A 27,930-nucleotide genomic window follows, 5' to 3' on the forward strand; every position below is an offset into this window, starting at 1 on the left:
TAAGAAAAGGACAACAATAATAAATCTTTATTGAGATTTTTTAACAAAATAATTTTTAAAAACAAAAGCTCCCACATGTAAACAAGAAAGTAAATAAGTTAGATGGCATTATTATGTACATCCAAGAATCAAAACATGTTCTGGTAAACATTCCATTATCCAGTAAAATGTTTTGACCCATCACTGTTAAGAGAAACTGTGTATTTAATACTACCAATAACGAAACCTAATCTTTGAACATTATAAAATGGTTTACGGAATATAAACTATACAGTTTAGTTTTTCGTTCCTCCTAGCAATCCGTGTCACATGTATAGTAGTCCTAAGATGTATTTTGTCAGTATTAGCCCAAAATGTCCACCATCCCAAATTAACCAGGTTATACATATCTCCTCCAGTTTTCATGGTAGGATGTGTTAGAACCCATATATTACAACATCGTTTTTCAAAACTAACCTAATCCTAACTTCTATTCTAACTAGTCTGGCACTCCTTCATTTTCTCTCTCTGTCTACACATTCATTAGATACCATGGCAATTTCACCTTAAAAAATACTGCTAATACACATTTAGACGGTAATTTCCGGTAAAATTGTGGTTTATTTATCAAAAAAAGAAATTATTTTAAAAATGTAGGTCAAGCATTGTCATAGTTGTAGTACTTAATTGAGAATAATGGCTTCAATTTAGAAGATTCAATATACACATTCAACAAAATTAAAGTTTAAATTATAATTCATATAATTATAATCCTCACTTTTTAGATGGCCAAAATATATTGTTTACTTACTATAAAGTGTTATTTATTCATTGTCTATTTTTACTAATTATATTCAATGCACAGTAATGGCATCAAAGGGACAAGTCATCATAGGTCTCTTCCGAGACCAGGAAAACCTGGTCTGTTTTAAGAGAGGAGTGTCTAAAATAAGAGTACGTATTTCAATTAGGCCCAGAGATAGGAAAAAGCCAGGATAATCTTTGTAGTGAGGCCTTGCTTTCGGTTTTAAATGTAATTCTTTTCTGCCAGCTGAAATAATTTAAAGATGTGCACAATAGATCTGTGCTATTTAAGGCAGGTGCCAAGCACATTTTGAAAGGTAATAAACTTACCAACTAGAATGTTCTCCCAACGGAAAGAGAAAAAGAAAAGCTACGACAGTTTTTGTTTAAGACAGATGTTTAAATAGCACTCTTCTTTTTGACCATTTAAAAATAATTTGGCAGCTGTAACTGCCTATGGTCATAACACATAATCACTTACAAAAGACAAGCAACAGATACAGAATTAATGATATACTTTTAATATTTTTACAACCCTCTTTAAGTTGGTGCCTAACGGCATTTAACAAGATTTTTATATTCAGTGAAAAAGATTTAGAACATAAACTGACATGAAGTAAGGAATATAATTTCTCTGTGCCATGCAAAAGAGAAGTCAACTTTTTACACATCATCACTCCTAAATAGTTCTAATTAAAATCCAAACTGTTTCCATTTTTGCATCATTGTCATTCTTTGGCAAAAGATTCAAAATAGCCATGGGTTAGGAAACAACTGTTCACTCACAGTCTCCATTTTTTTTTTTCCGCAAAATACATGTGTTTTGTAAAAGAAATCTGCACTGTGCTTGGTTTATACTACATAATTATAAGTAAGCAAAATATTATGACTTTTTTTGACTAATCTACTCCTAAAGCCTTGAGTTGCCGTTCAATCTCTTCATCTGAGATTGTAGCCTTTGAAGTAGAGGCAGATGGTAAGCTTCCCGCAGCTGATGGAGCTTTGGCCATCTATATTAAACAAAGAAAAACAAAAACGTGCATTAGCAAACATTTGGACTAGGACATAACAGGATGTGCTGTACAGAGGTCTCTTTAATTTACTTTTGAAACAGAAATAAAAAACATGTACCTAACAGTAAAAACAAAACAATTAAGTGACAAAGGTGGTAGGTAGAAACTATTTCCAACTAAGAAAAGATGATGTTCATACCTTTCCAGAAATTTCAATTCCAATTTCATCAAGAACTTGATTCACAATATCCTGGCTTTCTTCTTCATCATCAGAACCGTCAAAGATGTCATCAAGTGTGTCATTGACTGGGGGATAAGGGAGAAGGAGCAAAGCATTTACTTTCAAACAAATTTCAGATTAGATTTATATATTTACAGTCTAGCTCAACTATTTTGTATATTACAGAAAGCAAATTCAGTGAACTAAAAAAATCCTTCAAAATGTCAGTGAAGTACATTGATAAATACACATTTGAGCCATTAAATCTGGAATAATGTTCATTTCAACACAAATTATCCTATAGTAAACAAGTCTACTCTGTTTTTTAAAAAATTACATCTAATAGACAAAAACCATGTGATATTCACAGCCACATGTTTAAGACTTTTAAATATTATTTCACAAATTGTATTCATTAAGCTGGTAGAGGAAGAATATGCAAGAATAAAATATCCTGTTAATATCTGGAAAACAATTTACTCTTTTTATATCTATAATCATATTTTTATACCTCTTAAATTTACATTCAAGATACATGTAGAACATTCTAAAGAAATCTAAGGTTCAGTATTTTAATAAATTTGCCTAAAGAATGATGTCCGATTTAACAGGATTATTACTGCTACAACCTTTCCTACCTCTCTTCCCTCCCCAAAATATTTACTGAAAGCACTCTGTATAGAATGCATCATGTTGAGTTGTGGGGAAACAATTTTTGATGGATTGAGATTGTGTCTTTTTTATCTTTGAAACTGGGCACCTCGTGCCTGAAATGCAATACATATACAATGGGTGTATAGACGGAGAAAAATAAAGACCTCGGGTAGTTGACACTTGAGTATAAAAGAAAAAAAATTCAACAGATTGTGGTAAGAGAAAAGATAAATGATTACAAAGTTTCAGAGAAGGAGATTACATCCAACTGGGAGGAAGTAACATGTGAAGTAATCTGGCAAGGATACATAGGGTTTAACCACACAGAGATACAAAAATGGAATGGCCTGGGCAAAGTCATGGTGAGGCAACAGGGACACAAGCAAGAAAGAATAAGTTCTTCTGTTTGGTTGTTATTTAAGGTACATAAATGGAAAATGTCTGGGAGAAAAAAAAATTACAGCAGTTAGCCTAAAATTGTTCCTCTCCTGGTATCTGGCGAATGTCCCCAGAAGAAGAAAGACAGGTAACCTAGTCTGATTTCCTTGTAATCATGTTGGTAACTGTGGCTCCTGAAAAACAGGCTTAATGTTTACTACAAGAGTCTTTGTCTATGGAATGCTTGTACCAGGGTGTCCTGGTTTAGGACTGCTATAGTTACAAACCTATAATCTATGGGTTTATGCACCATGACTCCCTGGAAAATGTCACGTAAGGTAGGCAGTCATCTAGGGTATAAACTGAAGATGTTTCATAACCTAAATACTTCCTTTGTGTTTTTTATTTAAAATTTGGGGATTTTATCTTGTAGTAAGCAGAAAACCCCTGAAGGAATTTAATCAATATGCTCAGAGGTAAGATCCTGGAAAAAAATAATTTAGCCGTATGTTACTCAGATGTAACTTAGCAAAGTAATACGGGAGATGTGAAGTCCAGGTCATGAGGAGTTTATAAGTCCAGGTCATGTGGAGTTTATAAGTAAAGAAGTGGTTGCAGAAAAAAAAAAAAAAAAAAATGAAGTAGATAGAAGAAAAAGATGAGAGAGGTGTAATCAGACTAACAAAGAATGCTTTCAGAAAAAATGTAATAATGCTCATCACAGGTATACTGTAAGATTTCCCAAAGATCTTGTGTCTTAACTTAAATGTGAACAAGCTTTGGAGCAACAGGGCAGAATATAAATTCCAACTGGAAAAAGATATGTTGATTTACACCTTGAATTTATTTTGGGATGAAAATATTGTTAGTGTATTTTACTAGGTTGTTAAAAAAAAAATGAGTAACCATCAATAACTACTATTATACTACAGACTAATTGGCAATGTATTAAAATACAAATGAGAACAACTGCAGTAGGTATTATAGATATCTGATTAAGTAAGGGTTGTTGATTCTTTTCATTATAGCTTAATGGAAAAGTTCATTTCTCTGGTAAAGACTGCCATCACTGGCATTGGAAACCACATGTTCAATACTATGATCATTATATAAATAACAGTTTATATAATAAACAGTTCTCTCAGTCATTAAAATATGATTGATGATGTTTCAACAACCTGAAAAAACTCAAGAGTTTTCAAACTAAAGGCCTGAAGTGAAAACTACAGAACTTTGGAGCTGTCAAAGATAAACAGGCAATATCATTACAACCGCGAATAAAAACAGCTGTCCTGAAATAGAATACTAGAATAATAATGAGTTTATTCACCCTGGCAACTTAATTCGATACTGTTTTATACACTAAATGTTATTAAATGCTGTTAAACTAAAATACTAGCAGATAAGCAAAGCTAAACTGGTATATCCCTACACAGTTGTAAAACATTTATTTTTTCTATTTTTCATGTTTTATAGTTGTAAAACATTTAGAAAACATACTTTCAAAACAATGATTTTATAAATACATTTCCACCATAACATGCAATTAGTTTATATTCAAAAAGACAAAAACTAAATATTAGAAGACTCTTGTGTGAGGGAAAAAAAAAATGAGAATAAAAACCAAAAAAAAAAAAAAAAGAGCTCCATTACCTCTACCCCTAATATAGGCAAATCTTCTATAGCACCGAAGAGTCGACATAACTCTGAAACTGCCTGACTTATATCATGAAGAATTATTTACCTCACAAGTTGGTTTTGGTATAGTAATCGATAAAGTAAAACTGCTAAAGCCAATGTGTAATAGAGATATGGCATAACATATTTTATACCTTTCCCTCAGTTAAATACAAATAGAATTTTGAGCCTGTCATTTTTGGTTTCATCATTTCTGCCTTCGTGAATGAGAATATGAGACTTAAAGTAAATAAATGTCTAATTTAAAGATAAGAAAACTATATATTTCATTATAACTTATTAAACTTACTCATTTCTTCAGTCATCTCCATTTTCATGTTTTCCTTCTGGAAATTCTGCATTGTTTGTAATGTCTTTTGTGGATCCATCTTCTTGTTAACTGCCTGCATTGTCTTTAAATGTATTTACAAGATTCATGTTACTTTCATAATTCTGAAAATTTTACTATGAAGTAAGTCAAAAGGGAACACATCAAATATAGACAGGCTTTTAAAAGATAGCCATCCTACCGTAATCAAACATAGAGTGTTAAATATTCTAGAAAAAAATGAAATAGTCATTTGGAAACCATCTGCTTAACATCTATATAATAAAGACCAGTGTGGAAAATCTCGTCTGAACAGCAGGCAAGAAATTATGTAATAAAAAACATTATCAGCATAAAATCCTTTGCTATTCAAATAAGAAAATTAAATTTACCTGTTTATGTGGCAAGTAGGTAATGTCAATAAATTTTTAAATTTAATTTTTATAAAAACTTTCATTAACATTTTTAATGTCTAAATTTAAAAAGATTAGAAGATATACTAGCATACATACTTAATCTATTAACACATTTTAAACGATGGTTTAAAAAAACATAAAAATGTGAGTTTTGAAAAACTATGTGAAAACAATTCTCTTACATTATACATTCACAACTCATTTCACTAAGAGATTAATGTTCTCTAGTATCACCAAAATTTATTTACAATCATGTGTCATGTGCTTACATTTTGGTTAATGACCCACAGCATATACGACAGTGGCCCCATAAGATTATAATACTCCATTTTTACTATACCTTTCTTATGTTTAGCTATGTTTAGATACACAGATACTTAAACCATTATGTTACAACTGCCTACGAAATTCAGTACAGTGTAGCCTAGGACCAACAGGCTATACCATATAGCCTAGATGCGTAGTAGGCTGTATCACCTAGGTTTATGTAAGTATACTCCAAAATGTTTGCACAATGACAAAATTGCCTAAGATGAATTTTTCAGAATGTTAAGGCAGACATGACTGTATTTTTATATATATGATGCATAATATATGCATGATAAACATATGCGTATGCATTATATAGCTAATTCAGTATATTAAAAGAAACCCTACAATAGAAAACACGTTGATTTCAAAGATATGAAGCAAATAGTCCTTTCTCAACTGCATGCAATGCTGTAGTCAAAGTATTCTTTCCAAGTATGACACTGCATTCCCCTCATCCCTGCCCACCCCCAACACACCTAACTCTCTAGTGGCTTTCCAGTGCTCTTAAGTGCTAAAAGTCAAATTCCATAATCTGCCTATGAGCCCTAACATGGATTAAACTTTGCACTATTGCTCTCTAGACACATCTTTCATTCCTTAAACGCGCTATGTTTTCTCTTGCCACTTGAGGCCAGGAGTTTGAGACTAGCTTAGCCAACACGGTAAAAACCCATCTCTACTAAATATACAAAAATTAGCGAGGCATAGTGGCTCACACCCACAATGCCAGCTACTCAGGAGGCTGTGGCAGGAAAATGGCTAGAACCTGGGAGGCAGAGGTTGCTGTGAGCCAAGATTGCACCATTGCACTCCAGCCTGGGCAACAGAGCAAGACTGTCTCAAAAATCAGACAATCAAAAAGAATACAGTAACTGAGACACAAAATGTATACTGAAACGTTCTCTCTCTCTTCTTTTTTTGTGAGACAGAGTCTCTCTCTGTCACCCAGGCTGGAGTGCAGCGGCGTGATCTCGGCTCACTGCAACCTTTGCCTCTCAGGTTTCTGCAATTCTCCTGCCTCAGCCTCCCAAGTAGCTGGGATTACAGATGCCCACCACCATGCCCAGCTAATTTTTGTATTTTTAGTAGAGGTGGGGTTTTGCCATGTTGGCCAGACTGGTCTTGAACTCCTGGCCTCAAGTGATCTGCCTGCCTTGACCTCCCAAAGTACTGAGATTACAGGCATGAGCCACCATGCCCGGCTTGAGGCTTGAAACTTTCTCATTTTAAAGATTATAATGTGTCACTGTACTTTTTGTACTTCACAAAATGGATGCACTCTACTCTTTATTTGCACAAATGTATTGGGTACATCTAAAAATTTGTTACACACATATAATGCATAGTGATCTAGTCAGAGTGTTTAGGGTGTCCACCACCCAAGTACAATATATTTTTGTTAACTATAATCTTCCCACTCTGCTATGAAAGATTGAATTTATTCCTTCTAACTGTACGTTTGTACAGCATTCGACTTGCATGTGCTCTGCTGTCTCAAACACAATTACAGTTAACACTCCTTACTTGTGGATTCCACATTTGAGAATTTACCTACTCATTAAAATGTATTTGTAACCTCAAATGAATACCTGCAGTGTTTTAATGCTTATCTGTGGACATTTACAAAGCAGCAAAACATCTGAGTCACCCAACATGCACATTTCCAGCTGAGGTCAAACAAGTTGATGTTCTGCCTTCTTACTGCAAATTAAGTGTCCTTTCCACAGTTTATTTAGTGTCACATTTTTCTCACTTTTCTACTTTTTGTTGGTGATTTCACTGATAAAAAATGATCCCCAAACATTGTATCCCCAAACATGCTGCCCAGTGTTCCTAAGTGAAAGAAGGACATGATGCGCTTTATGGAGAAAATATATGTTAGATAAGCTTTGTTGGGGAATGAGATATAGTCCCATTAGTCATGAGCTCAATATGAGCAAATCAACTATCTATTAAATATGGCATCTTTAAACAGAAACACAAGGTTAGTCAGGTACAGATTAGGTGATGAAAAAATGTTGTGGGCAAAGGCTCACAGAAATATAACTCAGTATTTCCCCTGGGAGCAATGGTTCAATATGCACTATTTCAGTGTTCCTGACTTCATGGGACATAACTACTATGAATAACAAAAAATTGCCCGTGTATACCATTTCCCTATCATAAAGCTTGTACTTTCCTCTGAAGCTTTTTTTTTCTTTTGCACTTCATATTCATAATCCCTCTTCTGTACATCTAACCTCTAATGATATTCTTTAAACCTCTGTCTTATGCAATGTCTTTTAGATCACCCTACTCAAAGGTCTGTGCAATTCATAAAGCTTAGCACGACTGATATATAGTGGGTAGGTTCCTAGAGACATATCTTAAGCTCCCCCAATTGAACTATAAAATCTGTGAAAGGAGACCTTCTGTCTTAGCCTCTTTTGATTACTAACAGTATCAAGGAGTGCTTTATTTATTAAATGACTGAAAGATTCAGAGTCCTTTAAACTCTACAGTAAAAACACTGATTATAGATATAGAAAAATGTGTTTGTGTGTGCATGCAGTAAGTTAAACATCAGTTCTTCTAGACAAACAATCTGATAAATCTTTCTTACTATTTATGTGACCTTCTGACACATTCATAAAAATGAATCAAGAGGAAATTATCACTCAAAGGTAGTCACAACATACAAAGAGATAAAGTCAAAAATCATCTGACAATTTGAGGGGAAAAAAGCAAATACTTTTAAAAGTCAATTTTATAAAATTAGAAGCTACATGTGATCTTTCGAAAATGGGACTGTTGGCCAGGCGCAGTGGCTCACGTCTGTAATCCCAGCACTTTGGGAGGCAGAGGCAGGCGAATCATCTGAGGTCACGAGTTCGAGAGCAGCCTGGCCAACATGTGAAACCTCGTCTCTACTAAAAATGCAAAAATTAGCCAGGTGTGGTGGTGGTGCATGCCTGTAATCCCAGCTACTCAGGAGGCTGAGGCAGGAGAATCTCTTGAACCCAGGAGGCGGAGGCTTCAGGGAGCCGAAATCTTGCCACCGCACTCCAGCCTGTGTGACAGAGCAAGACTCCGTCTTAAAAAAAAAGAAAGAAAATGGATTGTCCTCAAACAATAAATTTTGTATTAAAACATACCAATAAAGAATCTAGAAGTAATTACCTGGATTATCTAGTATTATAACTCATTTTACTAAAAATTACATACATTTTATACCACATATATACCAGAAGGTGCTTTTAAATCTGCTTTCAATATTGATATTTAAATATCGTTTATAAAATTATAAATCTATGAATATAAAAGCTCCCACTTACTTTTGCTGTGGTAGACATTGCTCCAGCCATCTTCATTTGGGAATTCATCACTTTTGTTTGTGTAGACATAGAAGTAACTTTGGAACTTACAGCAAAAGTTCTCGTCTTCTGTTTCCGTAGATGCACGAGCTGTTTGGCTAAAACTCTGCAAGCTTCCTTATTACCAATCTTGGCCATTTTCTTAATTTCTAATTCCTAAGAGAAGAAACAAACAAAATAAAATAAAATCATTAAGGGGTAGTTCTCAATAATTTATTTCAGAAGAACGGATCTAATATACATAACAGACCCTTTCTCCCCGATCATGAAGAGGGGAAGAAGCTATTATAAAGTCATAGAGCAAAAGAGTAATCTAAGAAGGAAATTTAGTCTACATGTTTACATGGAAAGGACAGAACTGGTATCTTCATCCATGAATACAAAGCAAATCTACAAAACAGTGCACATGTAGAGCCTAAAAGAAAATTAAAAAAAAAAAAGACTATCCAAAAGAAGGTAAGAGAAAAAGAACAAACATACAAGCAAAGAGTTGGTGGGACAGAGCAATAAAGGGCGATAGATCTAAAACTAATAATACAATTACATTAAATAAAATAGTCCATTTTATACCTCAATTATAAGACAGACTGTTGGATTAAATAAGAAAGCAAACCCAACTATATGCTATCTGAAGACACCAACTTATACAAAAACAGTCAAGTAAAAGGACAGAAAAATATACGCTATACACATACTTATCAAAACCTGCCAATCCAGAGTGGCTATATTAATAGAGATGAAATAAACTTGAGAACGAGGAATACTACAGAAACAGAAAGGGGTATTTCATAATGATATAAGGGAATCAATACCAGGAAAATCTTAAATGTGTATGTACCTAATAAAAGTGATTCAAAATATATAAAACACAATGGACAGAACTGAAAGGAGAAATAGACAAATGTATAATTAGCATGAGAAATATCAGCAACTCCACTCTTAAGCATAAAGCCTAATTGTTACAAGTAGACAGAAAATCTGCAGTGATACAGAAGGCTTCAAAAACACTATCACCAATTTGACCTCACTGACATTTGTAGGAAACTCCAACATTGACAGCAGAATATACATTCTTTACAAGTGTCACTAAACAATCAGCAAAGTATTCCATATTCTACATCAGAAAACAGGGCTCAATAAATTTCAAAGGACTGGAATCACACAAAGTATGCTAACTACAATGAAACTCAAAATTCATAAGAAAAATATGAAAAGAAAATCACAAATAAGTGGAAATTTAAAAATAATCGTTCTAAATAAGTCATGGGTTAAAGAAAAAAAGCACAGAGGAAATAATATTTTGAACTTAAGTGAAAATACAACATAAAAATTTGTGAGCTGCAATTAAAATTTCTCTTAGAAGAGTTTACAGCATTGAAGTTTGCATTTGAAAAAAAATGAATACTTCATAAGCTTCAACATAACATAGAAAAAAGAAATACAAATGAAACACAAAGCAAGGAAATAAGATAAACAAGAAAATAAATATACAAACTAGGAAGGAAAAATCTGGCCAGGCACAGTGGCTCACGCCTGTAATCTCAGCACTTTGGGAGGCCGAGGCGGGTGGATAATGAGGTCAAGAGATCGAGACCATCCTGGCCAACATGGTGAAACCTTGTCTCAACTAAAAATACAAAAAAATTAGCTGGGCGTGGTGGCGCACGCCTGTAGTCCCAGGTACTTGGGAGGCTGAGGCAGAAGAATCACTTGAACCCGGAAGGCAGAGGTTGCAGGGAACTGAGATGGCGCCACTGCACTCCAGACTGGTGACAAAATGAGACTCCATCACAAAAAAAAAAAAAAAAAAAAAAAAAATCCATACAGAAAATCAGTGAAACCAAAAAGCAAAAGCTGTTTTGTGTGTGTGTGTGTGTGTGTGTGTTTTAATAGATCAATCAAATTGATTAACTACTAACCAGGCTGATGACAAAAAAAACTGAGAAAGAGACAGACAGTGAGAGGGAGAGAACACGGTTACAAATACCGAGAAAGCAAAGAAGGGCATCACTTCTTATCCTAAAGATGTTAAAGGATAGTAAGGGAATATTATAAACAACATATCAGTATATTTTAAAATGTAATAGAAATGGACAAGTTACTTCTCAGACTAAAGCCACCAAGATCATTCAATAAGACAGATGACCTAATCCACTGTATATCAATTTTAAAAAATAATTTGTAGTTCAATAATCTACCTACAAAGAAAATCTTCATTCACATATGACTTTACTGATGAATCCTATCATACATTTAAGGAAGAACTATACAAACTCTTTCATTAAAGAAAAGAGTATAGGACCCTTGCCAACTCATGCTATGAGGCCAGCATTACTAGGCCGGCATTATTACCCTGATATCAAAATCAAATAAAAACACTGCACTGCTGCCTACACTACACACACAAAAAACTACAAATCAGTATATTTTATGAACACAGATGCAGATATTCTTAAAATTTCAGCAAACTGAAAATATATTAAAAAAATATATCATTAACAAGTGAGGTGTGTGCCTGGAACAAAAGGTTGATCCAACTTTTGATAATCAAAGTAATTCACTGTATTGACAGAATAAAAAAGAAAACCACACAACCATTTCAACAAGTACAAAACACTGCTGAGGAAAATTGAAGATCTAAATAAATAGGGATCTACATAATGGAGAGATATAATACCTTCATAGGTCAGAAGACATAATGTTAATATCTCTTCTGTTAACGTTAATTAACATTATGTTAATATGTCTTATGACACAATGTTAATATGTACATATTCAACGTAATCCCAATCAAAATCTGATCTTTTTTGTAGAAACTGATTTGTATTCTAAAGTTCCTATAGATATGCAAAGCACCTAAAACAGCCAAAACAATTAGGAAAAAAGAAGTGTGAAGTGGAAAGATTAATGCTCACTTTTAGACTTACTTTAAACCTTTTTTAACAAAAATAATGTGGTATTAGCTTAAAAACAGTCATATAAATCAATGGACTAGAGCCCAGAAAGATGCCTACGTTTGGACAACTGGTTTTCCACAAAGATGACAAGGGAAAGCGTCAGCAATAATTATGTTGAAACAACTGACCTTCCATATGCAAAAAGTGAACCTCCACCCTTACCTGACACCATACTGAAACTTAATTCAATATGGTTCACAGTTTTAAATGGAAGAACTAAAACTGAATTATTTCTAGAAGAAAACACAGGAGAAAATATTACTGACTTTGGGTTAGGCACTCATAGCTAGTACACTAAAAGTAAGTAGTACACTAAAAGTACTAGTTAGAGAAAAAAGGATGAGAAATATTAACAACTCCACTCTTACGCATACACTCTAATTGTGACAAGCAGACAGAAGATCTGCAATGATACAGAAGACTTAGAAAACACTATCACCAATTTGATGTAATTGACATTTGTAAGAAACTCCAACATTGAAAAAAAAGAATAAAAGAATAAAAAATTGTACTTGATCAAAATAAGCCAAAAAAACCCTTTCATTCCTCAAAAGACACTTAGGAAAATGAAGGACAAGGTTAAGAACTTGGAAAGAATATTTGCACAACATATACTTGATAAAGCATTTGTTTCCACAATATATAAAAATCTATTGTAACTAAGAAAGAAAACAATTTGATGAAAAAATAGGTAAAATATTTGAATAGACACTCTGGCAAAAAAGGTAAGTAAACAGTAAACAGGTATATAAAAAGATGTTCAACAGCATTAGTGATTAAGAAAATGAAATTTAAAATGACAATCTACTATACACCCACAAAATGGCTAAAATTAAAGACTGTCAACTCCAAGTATGGGAAACAACTGTAACTTTCATACATTACTAATGGGAAGAGAAAACATTACGGGCACTCTGCAAATTTTTCAGCACTTTAGTTTTAATTTTTTAGCAGTTAAACATACATTTACCCTATGACCCAGCAATGTCACTCAGGAATACACCCAAGAAAAATGAAAACCATGTTTACAAGAACTTTGATTGAATGTTTAAAGCAACTTTATTCAAACAACCAATACCTGGAAACAACCCAAACGTCCACTGGCTAGTAAATAGATAAACAAATTGTGAAATATCCAAACAATTGAATAATACTCATCAACAAAAAGTAATTAACACTAATGCATGAAACAGCACTGATTAACCTCAAAATAATCAGCTGAGTGAAAGAGGTCATAAAAAGGAGTTGATATTCTATGATTCCATTTACATAAAATTCTAGAAATGAAAACTCATCTACAGTGACAGATCAGTATTTGCTTCATCAGGAAAAAGGGAGACAGGCAGGGATGGGTAGGAGGGATTTCCAGGGGCATAAGGAAACTTTGGGGAAGATGGGTATGTTCATTACCTTGACTGTAATAATGGTTTCATGAGTTTATACATATGTCAAAACCTATCAAATTGTACACCTGAAATATGTACAGTTTATTGCATGTCAATTATCCCTCAATAAAGCTATTTTTTAAACATTTGAGGTAATATACACATAAAAACATAGCATAAAGAATATTTAAAAATGAAGCAGATCAGTCTATTATAAAAGTACATTCATTGTCAAAAACACAATGATCTTTAAAATATCAAGCAAGACTCCTCTGAGTTAATGTAATTTTTAAAATAACCTTTCTTTGTTTTCCATGACTATTTTATCTTTGTTGTTAACTAAGACGGTGGTTCTGCCTTGAGCAGTATTTCTTCCTAGATACTCATGACTCTCACAAACTGAAGAATAATTTGATTCTATAATCAACAGAATACACAGAATCCCAATAAAAGTCAGCAGAATGACACAATAAACAAAGGTAAGCAGAAGATACAAAAATTATTAACTGCCATTTCTTAGTTAAGTAAATCACCTGCCACCTGCCATGTGCCTTTTTCCTAGTTAGCTAATTATTCCTACAGTAATTTCCAAATTTGTTTGAAAAGTTAAACTGAAATTTAATGTTCTACTTACCAGCTGTTTTTCTTGTTTCTCTAAAGCTGCTCGATCTCTGATTATAGCCCTCTGTGTACCTCGTAACTCTCGATTCTGTTCCTTTATTACATCTAGGAGAATCACAAAAGAAACCTAAATTTATGGGTTGTAAAATTTTCAATAACATTTAAAATACCAGATTCACAGATCATGATTTTTAAAAATCTTATATTGGCTGGGCACGGTGGCTCACGCATGTAATCCCAGCACTTTGGGAGGTGGAGGCGGGTGGATCACCTAAGGTCAGGAGTTCGAGACCAGCCTGACCAACATGGAGAAAAGCCGTCTCTACTAAAAATACAAAATTAACTGGGTGTGGTGGCACATGCCTGTAATCCCAGCTACTCGGGAGGCTGTGGTAGAATAGCTTGAATCTGGGAGGTGGCTGTGTTGAGCCGAGATCATACCATTGTACTCCAGCACTCCAGCCCGGGCAACAGGAGGGAAATTCCGTCTCCAAAAAAAAACAAAAAAACCCTTAGATTTACTAGATGTCAATTTTTTTTTTTTTTACTTTAATATGCTAAAAAATTAGTTAAGTATTAAAACCTGAATTATAAATATTAATAAAATATAAATAATTGATAGCAGGTAAATGGAAATATGCTACAGTCTGAGATTTAACCAAAAGTATTAAATCACAATAAAATATTCCCCTAGAGAACTGATTAGTATACAATGTTTTATATAGCACATATATATGTCACACACACACACACCCTTTTCATGTCTCCTTACTTTAATACTATATGAAATTCAGAAAGGAAGACAGGTTACATGTTTATTAAATATGTTTGGTTTTCTGCAGTAAGTATTAACAGAGTGAAACACCAGACTTTCCAATGAGGCAGATCTGGATTTGAATCTCACCTCAGCCACCTGATCATCATGATTACACCTTGGAAGAGTTAGCTGATACTCGAAATCTCAGCTTTCTTTTTCATAAGAAAGGACAGTAAGGAGTAAATAACATACAAATGTTCTGACATATTGCAAGTATCCTCTCAATTATAGTATCTTTCTAATTTATCTGAATTCATTGGGATTCTTTAGACCTACCTTTTGAAGAATTAAAATTTTACTCTAGGCCTGATGCACTGTAATCTGGGTTAGTTGTTACTAAACAGTGGTTTCTTCAAAAGATCAGATATCAGTGTTAATTCTTGGCAACGCTGATCTCTTATTGTCAGAAATTGTGTTAAGTTACAGACATTACACAATTTAATGTTCATAATAATGCTATGGAGTTTCTATTATTTTATATATAAGAAAACTGAACGTTAGGAAGGTTAAGTGGCTTGCCCAAAGCCACATAAGTAGCAAGTAGTAACACCAGATTTGGTTGGATCCAACCATTCTGTTTCTTGAACCAGTGATCTTAACTACTTCACTAGACTAACTTTTTAATAAAGAGATTTAAAAACAACAACAGCAACAGAGAAAGAACAGTCTCTTCATCAAATAGTACTGGGAAATCTGGACATCCACATGAAAAGGAATAAAGTTGGACCTTTACATCACACTGTATACAAAAATTAACTCAAAAAAGATCAATAACCCAAATGTAAGAGTTGAACCTTAGAACACACACAAGTAAATCTTTATGACCTGGGATTTGGCATTACATTCTTAAATATAACACTAAAAGCATAAAGAGCAAAAGAAAAAAAAAAAGATAAATTGGACTTGGTGAAAATTAAAATTTTTTATGCATTAAAGGACATTATCAGGTGAAAAGACAACCTATAGAATAAGAGAAAATATATGCAAATAATATATCTGATAAGAGTCTGGTATGCAGAATATATAAAAAATTCTCATAACTCAAGAAACAAGATACAAACAACCCAACTTTTAAATGGGCTAAAGGCCTGAACAGACATTTCTCCAAAGAAGATATACAAATGGCCAATGAACACATAAAAAGGGTGCTCCACATCATTAGTCCTAAAGAAAATAATACTACTTCACATGGATTAGAATGAATAATTTTTTATAAAAGGAAAATAAGTGCTAATGAAAACGTGAAAATTGGAACCCTTGCATATTGCTCATAGGAATGTATAATGGTTTGGTTACTATGCTTAACAGTTTGGTGATTCCTCAAAAAGTGAAACATCAAATTACTGTATGACCGAGTAATTCTACTCTTAGATATCTACCGGAAAGAAGTGAAATAAGTATTCAAACAAATACTTCTACATGAATGTTCACAGCATTAGTAACATTAGCCAAAAAGTGGAAGTAACCCAAATGACCACAAAGAGGTGCACAGATAAACAAATTGTGGTATATAAATACAATGGAGTATTACGTAGCTATCAAAAGAATGAAGTACTGATACATACTACAACATGCGTGAACCTCAAAAACATTATGGTAAGTGAAGATGCCAGATAGAAAACATCACAATTTATAATTACATTTATATATCAGAGGTAAATCCATACAGACAAAGCAAACTGGTATATGGCAGGGGTTGAGGAGAAGGCAGAATGGTAAGTTACTGCTTAAAGGGTACAGGATTTTATTTTGAGGTGATGAAAATGTTTTAGAACTAGATACAGGTAGTGGTAACACATTATTGTGAATGAATGTACTAAATGTCACTGAACTGTTCACTTTAAAATGGTTAATGTTATATGAATTCAACTTCAATTAAAACAACAAAGTCAAAAATTATTATCTTAAGATAGTTATTCTATAGTTATAATAGTTACAGTTAGTAGTTACTATAGTCATATTATTGATAAAACTAATCAACCACAATGACTTTCTGAATAAAAGTTAAAATAAGATGTCAAAACTCCTATATCCTACCTACAAGACATCTATCATATCTCTTTTGCTTATTCTGTTTCTCAATTTTATACTGGTGGGCATCTAATACTTAGGATTTACCAGTGAGGTATTCTACATGTTTTTTAAATACAGGAATATGAAACCATGGCATATCTCCAATAGAGATAAAGAAAGGGGGGGCTTTCTCTCCTGCCACCTACTTTCTTCTTCTAAAATGAGTGAGACTTAATAGGAAACATACATTTCATTTAAAAGAGAGGGTGTGGAAGATCCACAGATAAATGTATTTGGGAAATGTTAAAACTGAAAATAAAAATTAAACACATTTCTTTGCTTCAAGGCTTCTGGGAATGTTTAATACATGGGTATGCATTGTTAATCTTTAAATGGAGAATATATCATAGATTATTGACCAAATGTATTAAGAATTGTCTTTAAGAAATATCTATTAATATTTCCTAGACACCAGTATCCCCTAGAGTATGGATTGGAACATGCTGTATTAGTTTGCCAGGGCTGCCACAACGAAATATCACAAAGTGGATGGCTTAAACAACAAAAATGTATTTTCTCACAGCGCTGATGGCTGAAAGGAGTCTAGGTGCCAGCAGGTTTAATTTTTCCTGAGGCCTCTCTCCTTGGCTTGCAGATGGCCACCTTCTTGCTGTGTTCTCAGATGGCCTTTTCCCTGTGGATCTTTCTCTTCTTCTAAGGATAGCAGTCATTGAATCAGGGCCTCATCTGACTTTATTTAACCTCGATTACATCCTTAAGGGCACTATCCCCAAATAGAGTCACATGAGTGGTCAGAGCTTTGTCATATGAATTGTGGGGGGCAGAGGGGACAATTCAGTCCATAATACACACCTTTCCTCAGACATCTATAGACTGACCCCAAATAACAAACACACTCTCATTTCCCTATCTTTCAATGGAATCATGAACCTCTTCATCCGCAACACTCAAACACACCCGATCTTCTTTTGGACTTAGTTCCCTATTTTGTCAAAGCCAATGGACTGATATAAAAAACATTTACCACTTACCCCGCTGTTTCCATAGAAAATGTGCTCTAAATTTTAAACTCAAAAAATAAATGAATTTCTGGAGTACAACTCCTTTGTCTACTAAGGACTCCCTAAACTCAACTAGTATAAGATGAATTGGCAGTATCAGATGTTTTGTTTCGTTTTGAGACGGAGTTTCACTCATGTCACCCAGACTGGAGTACAATGGCGCGATCTTGGTTCACCTCTCAGGTTCAAGTGATTCTCCTGCCTCAGCTTCCCAAGTATCTGGGATTACAGGGATGTGCCACCATGCCTGGCTAATTTTTGTATTTTTAGTAGAGACGGGGTTTCACCATGTTGGCCAGGCTGGTCTTGAACTCCTGACTCAGGTGATCCACCCGCCTCAGCCTTCCGAAGTGCTGGGATTACAGGCATGAGCCACTGCGCCCGGTCATGATGATGGTCTCATACAAGCTACAACAGTACTGCTCAGAAAGACAAGCCACTATACTGAGAAGTTAAATTGTGGCCAGATAATTGACACAGGCACACAGCAACTGCTCAAAGTTAAGATCTAAAATTCTATCTATATACATTTTTTCATTACGAGGGTGATATAATTAAACATATAAATTTGGTCTTTGTCCTGGGTTCCCGGCACAGAGGGCCTAAAACCCTTGAAATTTCTTGAATGATAGGAGTGTCTTTTGTTATTCACAACAAGCTCCTGTGCACCGTATCTGAGTATATGGGGTAGGTGTGGGAGGGCAGCTGATGGCCTCAGAAAGGTTGGTCACCAGAAAGACCAAACACTTGACTAAAGGGTGAGACATTTTAACCCCACCCCCACATGTCAGCAGAGGTGGGTGCTTGAGATAGGGTTATAAAAAACCTTAACTAAGAGATTCAGAGAATCTCTCAGTTGGTGAACACACTGATATGCCAGGAAGATGGCATACCCAGAGAGGGCATGGAAGCTCTGTCCTCCACCCTCGACCCTTGACCTATGGATCACTTCCATTTGGCTATTTCTAGTTGTATACTTTAAAATACACCAGTAACAGTAAATGAAGCACTCTGATGAGTTCTCAGAGTTGTCCTAGTGCATTATCAAACCTGAAGATGAAGTTGTAGGAAAACCTGGTCAGTCAGAAGTACTGGTGGCAACCTGGGACTTTCAAGTGGCATCTGAAGTAGGGCAGTCTTGTGGGACTGTCTTTCACTTATAGGGTCTGCCCTAACTCTAGATAATTACTGTCAGAACTGAACTGAATTGCTGAACACCCAGTAGGTATCTGAGAACCATCGAGGCCAGGTATAGCCATCTTTATGGGAAAACAAGTACGATTACATGCGAATTCAACAAAACATGCAATTTAATTAAAATAGTTTGATTTCACTTTTCTCAATTTAATGTAACTATATGTACCATAACAGTCACTGTATATCATAAAAGAAAAATAAAGAAAATTAACTACCGCATATTCCACAGCCTCATAGTTGTTAATAGGCCTATTAATATTTAAACAGTTCTAAGCTATAAACTCAGAGCGGCTAATGTTACATACTAAAACATAATCACAACACTTTAAAACATATTATGGAAAGACAGTAAAACATATTTTCATATGAGACAATAGAAATATACTAATAAAACTAACAAATTACTCTTCTTTTTTTAAAATAATCGCTATATTAAATCCACGTTTAATAATCTGGTCTTCTAGATAATTCAGAAGGAATAATATGAAAATGGTCTGAGACAATTTTCATGTTTTTACAGCCACGTTTATTATCCACTAGATTTATTTCTTAGTAGGTATGATTTCATCCCAAGATTACAATCTCTTTAAGAGGAGGGAATACATATATTTATTTACTTGCTTGTTTGTAGTCCCACCTTTCTTCATGCAAATACCATCCCAATACATCATACTTAGTAGCGATCTATGGGAGTACAAACACATACATTGAAATGTGAAAGGATTCCTCTTACAGGCATATTTAACACGTCTTTAAAATGTAAAACAAAATCAGTTGTCAAAAAAGATAATTTAACAATAGTAAAATCTGAAATATGATAGCTAGCTTTCTATAATGGAAATGTGGAGCATTGAAATAATAGGCTATTTCCCTTATAACTTTCTACTTTCCCCATTTTTCAATGTGAGGCAAGATCATGACAGAAACATGTACAGGGAACTGTTGCCACCTAAGAGAGACAGAGTGCTTGACTCCTGTCTATCCTCTGCTTCTTTCTTCAGGCAGATAAGGGTGTACACTGAATTTTTCATTCTCTAGGACTTCTTCTACCTTGTGGTTTGCTGCAAAGACATCACAATAGGTGGTAATAGAAAACTTCACACTGTGCAAATGCCAAAGGTACATGGATATGATATAGCATATTCTCTCTCTTACCATTCAGTGAGATAAAAAGGGTCTGGAGGCTTGATTCATCCAACACCCTCTCTTCGCCCATGCCCAGCACAACACTTAGAAAAGGCCACCCAGGCCAGCTCCACCCTGGGCATTAAAAGCCTATCTCAAGTCTTTCAGGTTTTTCTTTCTGAAGGAAATAGGTCTACAGCAGAGTGATAAGATCATAGACTTAAGTCTTGGACTTAGGAGACACAAGCTATTTCTGCCTTGTTTGGTTCTGAGTCAATATGGTTTATCTGCTTACAAAAAATAAAAAGTCAAAAAATAAAAAATAAAAACAAAACAAAAAAGGTCTCCCATATGGTCCAGTCTAGCTCACCAGAATTCTCTGCTTGGGGTTTGAGGGCCCCAACTTGAATCATGCCTGTCCTCCCTATCATTAGTTTAGATATAATTTGTACATTTGAGGATAAAAGCAAAAAGTATTTATCAAGTATAAATATGGACATTCATTAATTTGTGAGTAACACTATTTAAAGTGCCTTTCTTTTGGGGGAAGGTGGGGGGCTATCTCAAGTTTGTAAGGCAGTTCGGGATGAATGCCTCAGGAATGCGGGAACAGTACGCAAATCTCCACCAGTCAGCAGGATTCAAGCTGATCTACCAGACAAGTAGCCACTATACTGTATGTTGTGTTTTTCACTTTAAAAAGTCGTAACAGACTTTTTAATTTAATAAGCCAAATTTCCTACTATTAAATATATTTAATTTGAGAAAATACATTTTTATCTATGCGATTTTATTGCCTATCAGTTCCTCTAAACCTAATCATCATATGAATTGAGATAGAAACAAAATGTTCCCACATCCTACTTTATAATCTCCATTGACTAGTTTCAAGGTATCAAGATCTCCAGGGAAGAGGTAGCTTCTACTTTAGACTTCACCTACAAGCTCTGTAACAGCTAGTATCAGTGGGAACAGGGAGCACTGTGACACTGGAAACAGCACTGGACAAACCCTAATTGTGCTATGGATATAAGAAAGTCCAGAGTGAGTGTGAATTCAGCTAACTAGGCATGATGGAGCTTGCCAATGAACAGTAAAGTGAAAAGAAGTCCTGGCTATGTGAGAATGTTTCATCTTGGGTTGATGAAGAAAAAAAAAACACTGCAAAACTATTACAAACTCAAAAGCTAAGGCATTAAAAAGAAACATTAAAGGTCACTATTTAGAAAGTTCTGGTTCTAGGAACAAGATTTACTCAAACGCAGAAGGAAAATGAGAGTGAGAGTGGGTACAAAGTAATTAGAATTTGATATGCAAACCAAATTTGCTTCTCAGGTTTTGGGAATGGTATATCTGACACTCAGGGACAAATATTATCAGCTTAACTAATCAGTTCTAATACATGGTAAAAAGAAAACAAAAGGCAACTATAGAAAATAAAAAGAAAAAAGGGGGATCATGCCAACAGCTTTATTCCACCTATACATGGTCAGGGAGCCAACCAACTTAAGAACCAGGTTTAAGCTGAGAAACAGCAGGACTTGGAAGAGGCAAAACACTGAAGAGAAAATGGGAGAGTCAAGCCAAGACCTATGGTAGCATATGCCGTAGCAAAAATAATTTTTTTCTCCTACTAGTAACTCTCAAAAGTCACTCAAGCCCTGAGGAATTAATCTGAACCAATTTATAACCATAAAAATGCCAGTGTTTTCAAGAACTAAAACAAGGTTTTGAGATGGGCATATGTCAGCAGACTTTTGAGTCTCGTTTGGTCCTCAATGACAAAAGCTTTAGTAACATCATCAATAAAACTTCAGTTCAGAAAACTGTCAAAGCGCATTTTTCAGCTTAGATAAATGAGAGAATGAGAGGGAATGTGTCCTGGAAGAAAAGCCTCACAGGCCAATGGACCTGAAGATATGAAATGGTAGCCTGAAAGGAGATGTCTGTCTTTGGTGTCACGCTGGGGATGTGGAAATACAGAAGGAACACATTTTGCCTACAGAAATAACTGTTCTAAAAGGAGGGAGAATGTTTTTCTAAGAAAATGCTCAGAGGAGTATACTGTGTTCCTCAATCCCATGTTCAATTATTTTTCTATGGTATGTCAAGAATGGAGGGATTAAGTAGAAAGTAAAATTTGAGTTTTTTAAATATCCAGAATAAGGAGCACTAAAGGGACACACAACATCCTGGGAAAGACCTGAATTCTGCAGGTGCCACCAGGAGAATGGTGTATTTTATTCTGGAATAGAGAAAAAAAAAAATGTTTCTGAAAGATATTCCATTTTACTTCCTTTTAACATCAGAAATGTGGCATCACAACTGATACAATGACAGGGGATTTATCCCAACTTAGTCAAAACCTCATAGTTTCTGAACTCTGGACAACTAGCATATGCAAATATCATCCCAATGAGGCAAAAGCCAAGAAGCTTTGTTCCTCTTCTCTCTGTAGTGTTCTTCAAATTACCTCTAACTTGCACTAAAGTTCACAGTGGGTGGCAAAGTGTGGATCCAGGTTCTTCTAAGCCCTGGATGTTGGAAATACTACTTTGGTTAGTAAATGATATTATTTTAGAGATTTAATCTCTAAATTAGAAACTCTTGCAGATACATTTTCATTTCTGCTGAAGACTCTGAAGCCCCTTACAAACATGGAATGTAGAAGAGACTCAGAATAAGCATTATTCAACTTTGAAAGTACAGGAGGCTCTATTACGGTTCTAGTGAATCCAAGTCAGAAAAAAAATGCCACAAAAGGGGAACACAAGTAGTGAGGTACTTAATAGAGACTTTGAGAAGAAATAAACCTAGGATAGTTCAGGTTCGCTAGAGGAAGAGAAAAAGGGAATTCTAGGCATAAGGCCATCAAAAGCAAAAATATGTCAGGGCGAGAAAGAGTACAGTAGATACCAATGAACAGAAGAACAGTGCTGCTGGACACCAAAATGTCCAGAGATGGCTAGAAAGGGAAGGGTCAGTTCAAGGAGAGCCACACATGCATTATTAAAACTCTCACAGTGAATCCTGTTGGTGCCAGAGATTTCATAAAGGGGTTTACACTGAGGGGTAATAGTCAGATTTGGGTTCAAGTTTCAATTACACACGCAACTTTGTGGATGAAGGATTTAAGGGCTACGAAGCTATAGGAAAGCAAAGCAAAAAGTTGATATAGTCAAGTACAAGGTAAGTAGGATCCGAATTAGAGCAAAGAGTTGCAGGAACACAGAGGAAGATCCTATGTGTCCAATATTTAACAAGCAAAAGAAGCAGGACTTGGTAATTAGTTGATGGTAGAGGGCAACATCTAGCACTGTCAACACTGGATGAAGATATGATGAGTTCTGTATGGGATCTTGAGTTTGAGGTATTGTGAGACACCTAGGTACAGATATTCAGCGAATTGTTGGACATCTGGCCTGAAACTCAAAAATACATCTAGAGACACAGATTTGGGATATATCAGTACTTAAGTTATACTTAAAATAGGAGTAAATAAAATCATGCAGGGAGAGAATGCAGTTAGAACAGTGGTAGCCTAGGATGGAACCAAGAAGAACACTAACATATAAGGGGTAGGTTTAAGAAAAATAAAAATAAAAAAAAATACGGAAAGGAGAAAGAAAGGAGCGGTCAGAGCAATTTGGGGAAAATTAAGAGAGTGTTATGTCTTGGAAGTTAAGAGAGGGAATTTCAGAGAATAAATTAATTATCAGGATCAAATGCAAAACATAGGCCCAAGAGACGATCACTAATAACCGCCATTAGATTTTACAATCTAGAAGTTACTGATGATCTAAGCAACATCTACTGCTATAAGGTGGGGGAGGCAGTCTGTTAAGTAAAGAAGAGGAGATAAGACATCACTACTTCTTCAAAAGGTTTAGATAACAGCAAAAAGCAACTGGTCATACTTCCGAAGAAATGCTGTGTCCAGGGAGAGTCAGGAGTGGGTTATTTCCAGTGCCACCACCATTACAAAGTAAAGTTCTACCACTAATTCCAAAAGAAAAGTCTGGTTCCAGAAAGAATGCAAATGTTGCATGGTATCTACCAAACGTTGAGAATTCCATGTGCTTGATAAGAGGAGCAAAATTAAACTGTTTCATTATCAATCTCTAGTAAGAAAAAAGTAATAATAATACTCAAAGGGATGAGGTCCTAGCTCTCACACTTAATAGCTGTATGATCTTGAACACATGACTTAGTCCTTTGCTTTTCTCATTTTATAAGGATGTTATATGAGTACTTGCAGGTTTTACGAGAAATAAGATACTGCATGCACAATGGTTAGCACAGTGTTGGTTTAGTCAAATTTGTCTCTACTGAGGTTAACAGACAAAACTTATACAGTGTTTAAAGAACTTCACTTTTAAGGCATGTTTAGTTGTGCATTTATGACAAGTCCTAGTGGGATCCTGATTTACAGGTTCATAATTAGCTTCCCTAAATAGGTCACTATTAGTCTACAAATGGGGAAAATAAACACTGTAGGTAAACATAATACTATATATATATACACACACACATATGTATATCCTTACACAGGTAAAAGGAAAACCAAGTAGTACACAATTGTAATTTCAAATTCCAAAGGATCCTTCCCTTCTCTTGAGGTATACCTCTCATTAATTTCTTTAGCCAAGTGTACACTGCAGAGACTTGTTCATCTCTCTGTCAAAAATGAATTAAACATAACTCTGAATAGTAATAAGTGCTGTAATGTTGTCTTCCTTTTTAATATACATGTGCAGGAGTCTTCAATGATACAGTATATAACTCTTTCAGCCAATCCAAACAGAAAAAAAGATTCAATTATTCCCCAGATCTATAGGCAGGTACATATTTCCCTTATATATCAGAATTTCATTACTGCTGGAACAGATTTAAAAGTCAGCATACAATAAAAGAGCTCATGATCAATCCAAGGATCTGAGAGAAAGAAATAAAAATATATTAAATTTCATATTCATAATATACAGCCTCATTACCAAGAAGAATGCTGTCACCTTTTAGACAAAACAAAAAACCTTCCTTTCAATAAAACAGGGAGTAAAAAAAGTAAAGCTCTACGTCAAAATAATGAAAATACAGATCTATTTATTAAGATGTCAGTAAATGATTGGAATGGAAATGATAATGTAAGAAAACATCAAGTATGCATCTTGGTAGTTTATAGTAAATGTACCTGCTGGCCAAATTTACATTTGGAAATTGCACATATGGTTAATTTAGTGGCATAGTTCCTAGCAAGAGTCCTTAAGACTTTTTTTTACAAATAAATCTATTCAGCAAAAACGTTATTTCTTGGAAGAAATAACTGCAAATGAGTATACAGTTTAACACTCATTGCACATCCCCATTGTCTTTCTTCTCTCCCCTCTACACTTCAAGTACAATAGTCACTAGATTTCCGAAGGCACCAGGAAGCACAGAACTGAGATTTATGTCTTTGAAAATACTTGACGTTATTAAGCAATTAAAACTAGAATGTTTGGTTTTTATTGTTAAAAAAAATTAATCGTAACATCACAGTAAGGGAGATTAAACCATTTTTCCTCCATTTAGTAAATTCTCACTATATAAAGCTAAACAACAAAAAAACCTGTAACTATATAAAACTCAAGCAAAAAGAAAATAAATCGTTCCCCCATCCCCACTCCCTAGAGTACTGTAAAATAAGTGAAGCTCACAACAGTGGTAGCCAAAACATTGAAAAAATAAAGTGCCATATTAAAGATTAAGCAGCATTCTCATGAAAAGCACACATAAAATCCATTTCACATCATTGATCACATTATATACCAAGTTGGTAGTTATTCCAGGTATTGCAAATGATACTTAATAAAAACTCAATAAATCAAAAAAATGTTCAGTCACCCAGATTAAGGAAAAATGTATTATGTCATCTGATAAATTAGAGGTAAAGGAGCATTATGTGTTGAAATGAAGAGTAGAGTAGCAGGGCAGACATGACTTCTTTGTTATCCTCCCCAAAATAATTTTGCTGGCATTGGAATAGTCAACACAAAGGAATGAAGGAGTTACTTCCAGGTCTGGACGGAGCACCCTATTTGTACCAATCACCGTCTAGCTACCACTGCTCCTTTTGTGGCAGAATTAGACCCTTACAAAGAAGTGATTCTTTGGCTGAACCAGCAACAACCTAGACTAAACATATAATGGGGAACACAATTTTTAAATCACTTGAATGAATTTAATTGCTGGTAGCAGTCAATGAAAATATCAAGTATTATATAAACACATTACAGGCATCGCATATGAGCACCATAAAACTTATACATTCTTTTACATTCACTTTTTCCCCCTCAAGATGATATTAAGCTAAATGTGGGAAACAACCCAAGTATCTTTACATGTTAAACTTCTATGAAGACAATACATACCCCATCTCTTATTTTAGTTGGCAAATGATAATCCTAAGGGAGAAAAATCCATTATGAAAACTAAATCTGGGCACTTCTCTGGGGTTTATTTTTCTACTGGGGTCAATCAAAAAAAGCATTTGTTTCATATCTCTTTATTGATGGGGTGTTCTTAAAGAAGCAACCGACCCAGACCCAACTTCATTTCTTAACTGGAGCCTGTTATCCCCTCCCCTCCCCATTCCGAGACTGCAAGTTTCCTGTCTGGATGCCTACAAGTAGTACATCTCCCAGCCGAAGAGCAACAATCGAAGCAGAGGAAACCAACAAGAAATCCATCAGCTCTCCAATCTATTGACACTCAGGGGCCAGCAGCACCCCGCTAGCCTTCTCGAAACGCTCAGCATCCTGCTGAGGAAAACCCGAGGGTGGGGGAAGCGTGAGGCTAGGGAAGCAACCAGACTGCCTAGGTGAGCCTAAGGTGAGGTGAGTCAGAAGCAAGAGGGAGGCAGAGAAGTGCAGCGAGGGCGGTCACCTGTGGGACCACTTGATCCAGCCCCGCCTCCAGGGACAGACAGTAGGCAGAATCCCGGCCGGCAGGCCCCGAAAGACGCTGGGAAAACGCAGAGCTGGGCCCCTTCAGCCCGGCCTGGAACTCACCATCCACGGTTTTCTTCTTGAAGAGGCACGCCATGGTTAAAGACCGCGCCCGGGCGGCCCGGCTCGGCCCGGTCCGGCCCAACGCTGGGAAAGGACAGGAGGGAAAGGACAGGACCTTGGCGGGTTTGGGGTGGCGGAGCGGAGAGACAGCAGGAGGAGGTCGGGGTCGCCAGGCAGGACCCGCGGAAGGCGTGTATCCGCAGCTACCGCAGCCGCGTCACCCGGAGCTCAGGTGACCAGGAACTAACACACTTTTTGGAGAAGTCACTTCTAGGCGGCGCCTGCGCGTTGTGTGTCGCGCCTGCGCACTACGGAGTTTGAAGCCGCGACAGCTCTCCTCACGTCTGCGGCTGCCAGTTCCTCCTGCGCGCAGAGTGGCAGTGAGGCTAGTCTGCGGCTGGCGGGGATAGGAGAGCGTGGGGCCACGGGTTCTGTGCGCGGGTTCGGTGATCACTGAGGACAGTGATCAGCCTTGCCTTAGCGCTTCGCCGCTTGCCCCGGGGAAAGCTGGATGAGGGATCTTCGGGATCCTAGACTAAGTGTGGGTTGT

General features: G+C 35.6%; 1 protein-coding gene across 1 annotated transcript; it reads right to left on the bottom strand.

Annotated features, from left to right (window-relative positions):
* Positions 1-27,615, bottom strand: CHMP2B (charged multivesicular body protein 2B). The gene is made up of 6 exons (XM_050782119.1): positions 27,381-27,615; positions 14,111-14,202; positions 9,096-9,290; positions 5,036-5,138; positions 1,996-2,102; positions 1-1,793 (listed from the first exon to the last, which is right to left on the bottom strand). Exons 1-6 carry the CDS (start codon positions 27,412-27,414, stop codon positions 1,683-1,685), a joined length of 642 nt encoding a protein of 213 aa, XP_050638076.1. The 5' UTR covers positions 27,415-27,615; the 3' UTR covers positions 1-1,682.
* Between the last annotated feature and the right edge of the window lie 315 nt (positions 27,616-27,930).

Source organism: Macaca thibetana, chromosome 2, assembly GCF_024542745.1.
Source record: "Macaca thibetana thibetana isolate TM-01 chromosome 2, ASM2454274v1, whole genome shotgun sequence".
Lineage (NCBI taxonomy): Eukaryota > Metazoa > Chordata > Mammalia > Primates > Cercopithecidae > Macaca > Macaca thibetana.

Excerpts from the sequence above, each read along its gene's own strand:
- CHMP2B (XM_050782119.1), bottom strand. The coding sequence starts at position 27,414 with ATGGCGTGCCTCTTCAAGAAGAAAACCGTGGATG. Across the intron at positions 14,203-27,380 it reads CAAGAAGAAAACCGTGGATG|ATGTAATAAAGGAACAGAAT; the intron begins GTGAGTTCCAGG and ends TGATTCTCCTAG. Across the intron at positions 2,103-5,035 it reads GGAGATGACTGAAGAAATGA|TCAATGACACACTTGATGAC; the intron begins GTAAGTTTAATA and ends CTTATCCCCCAG.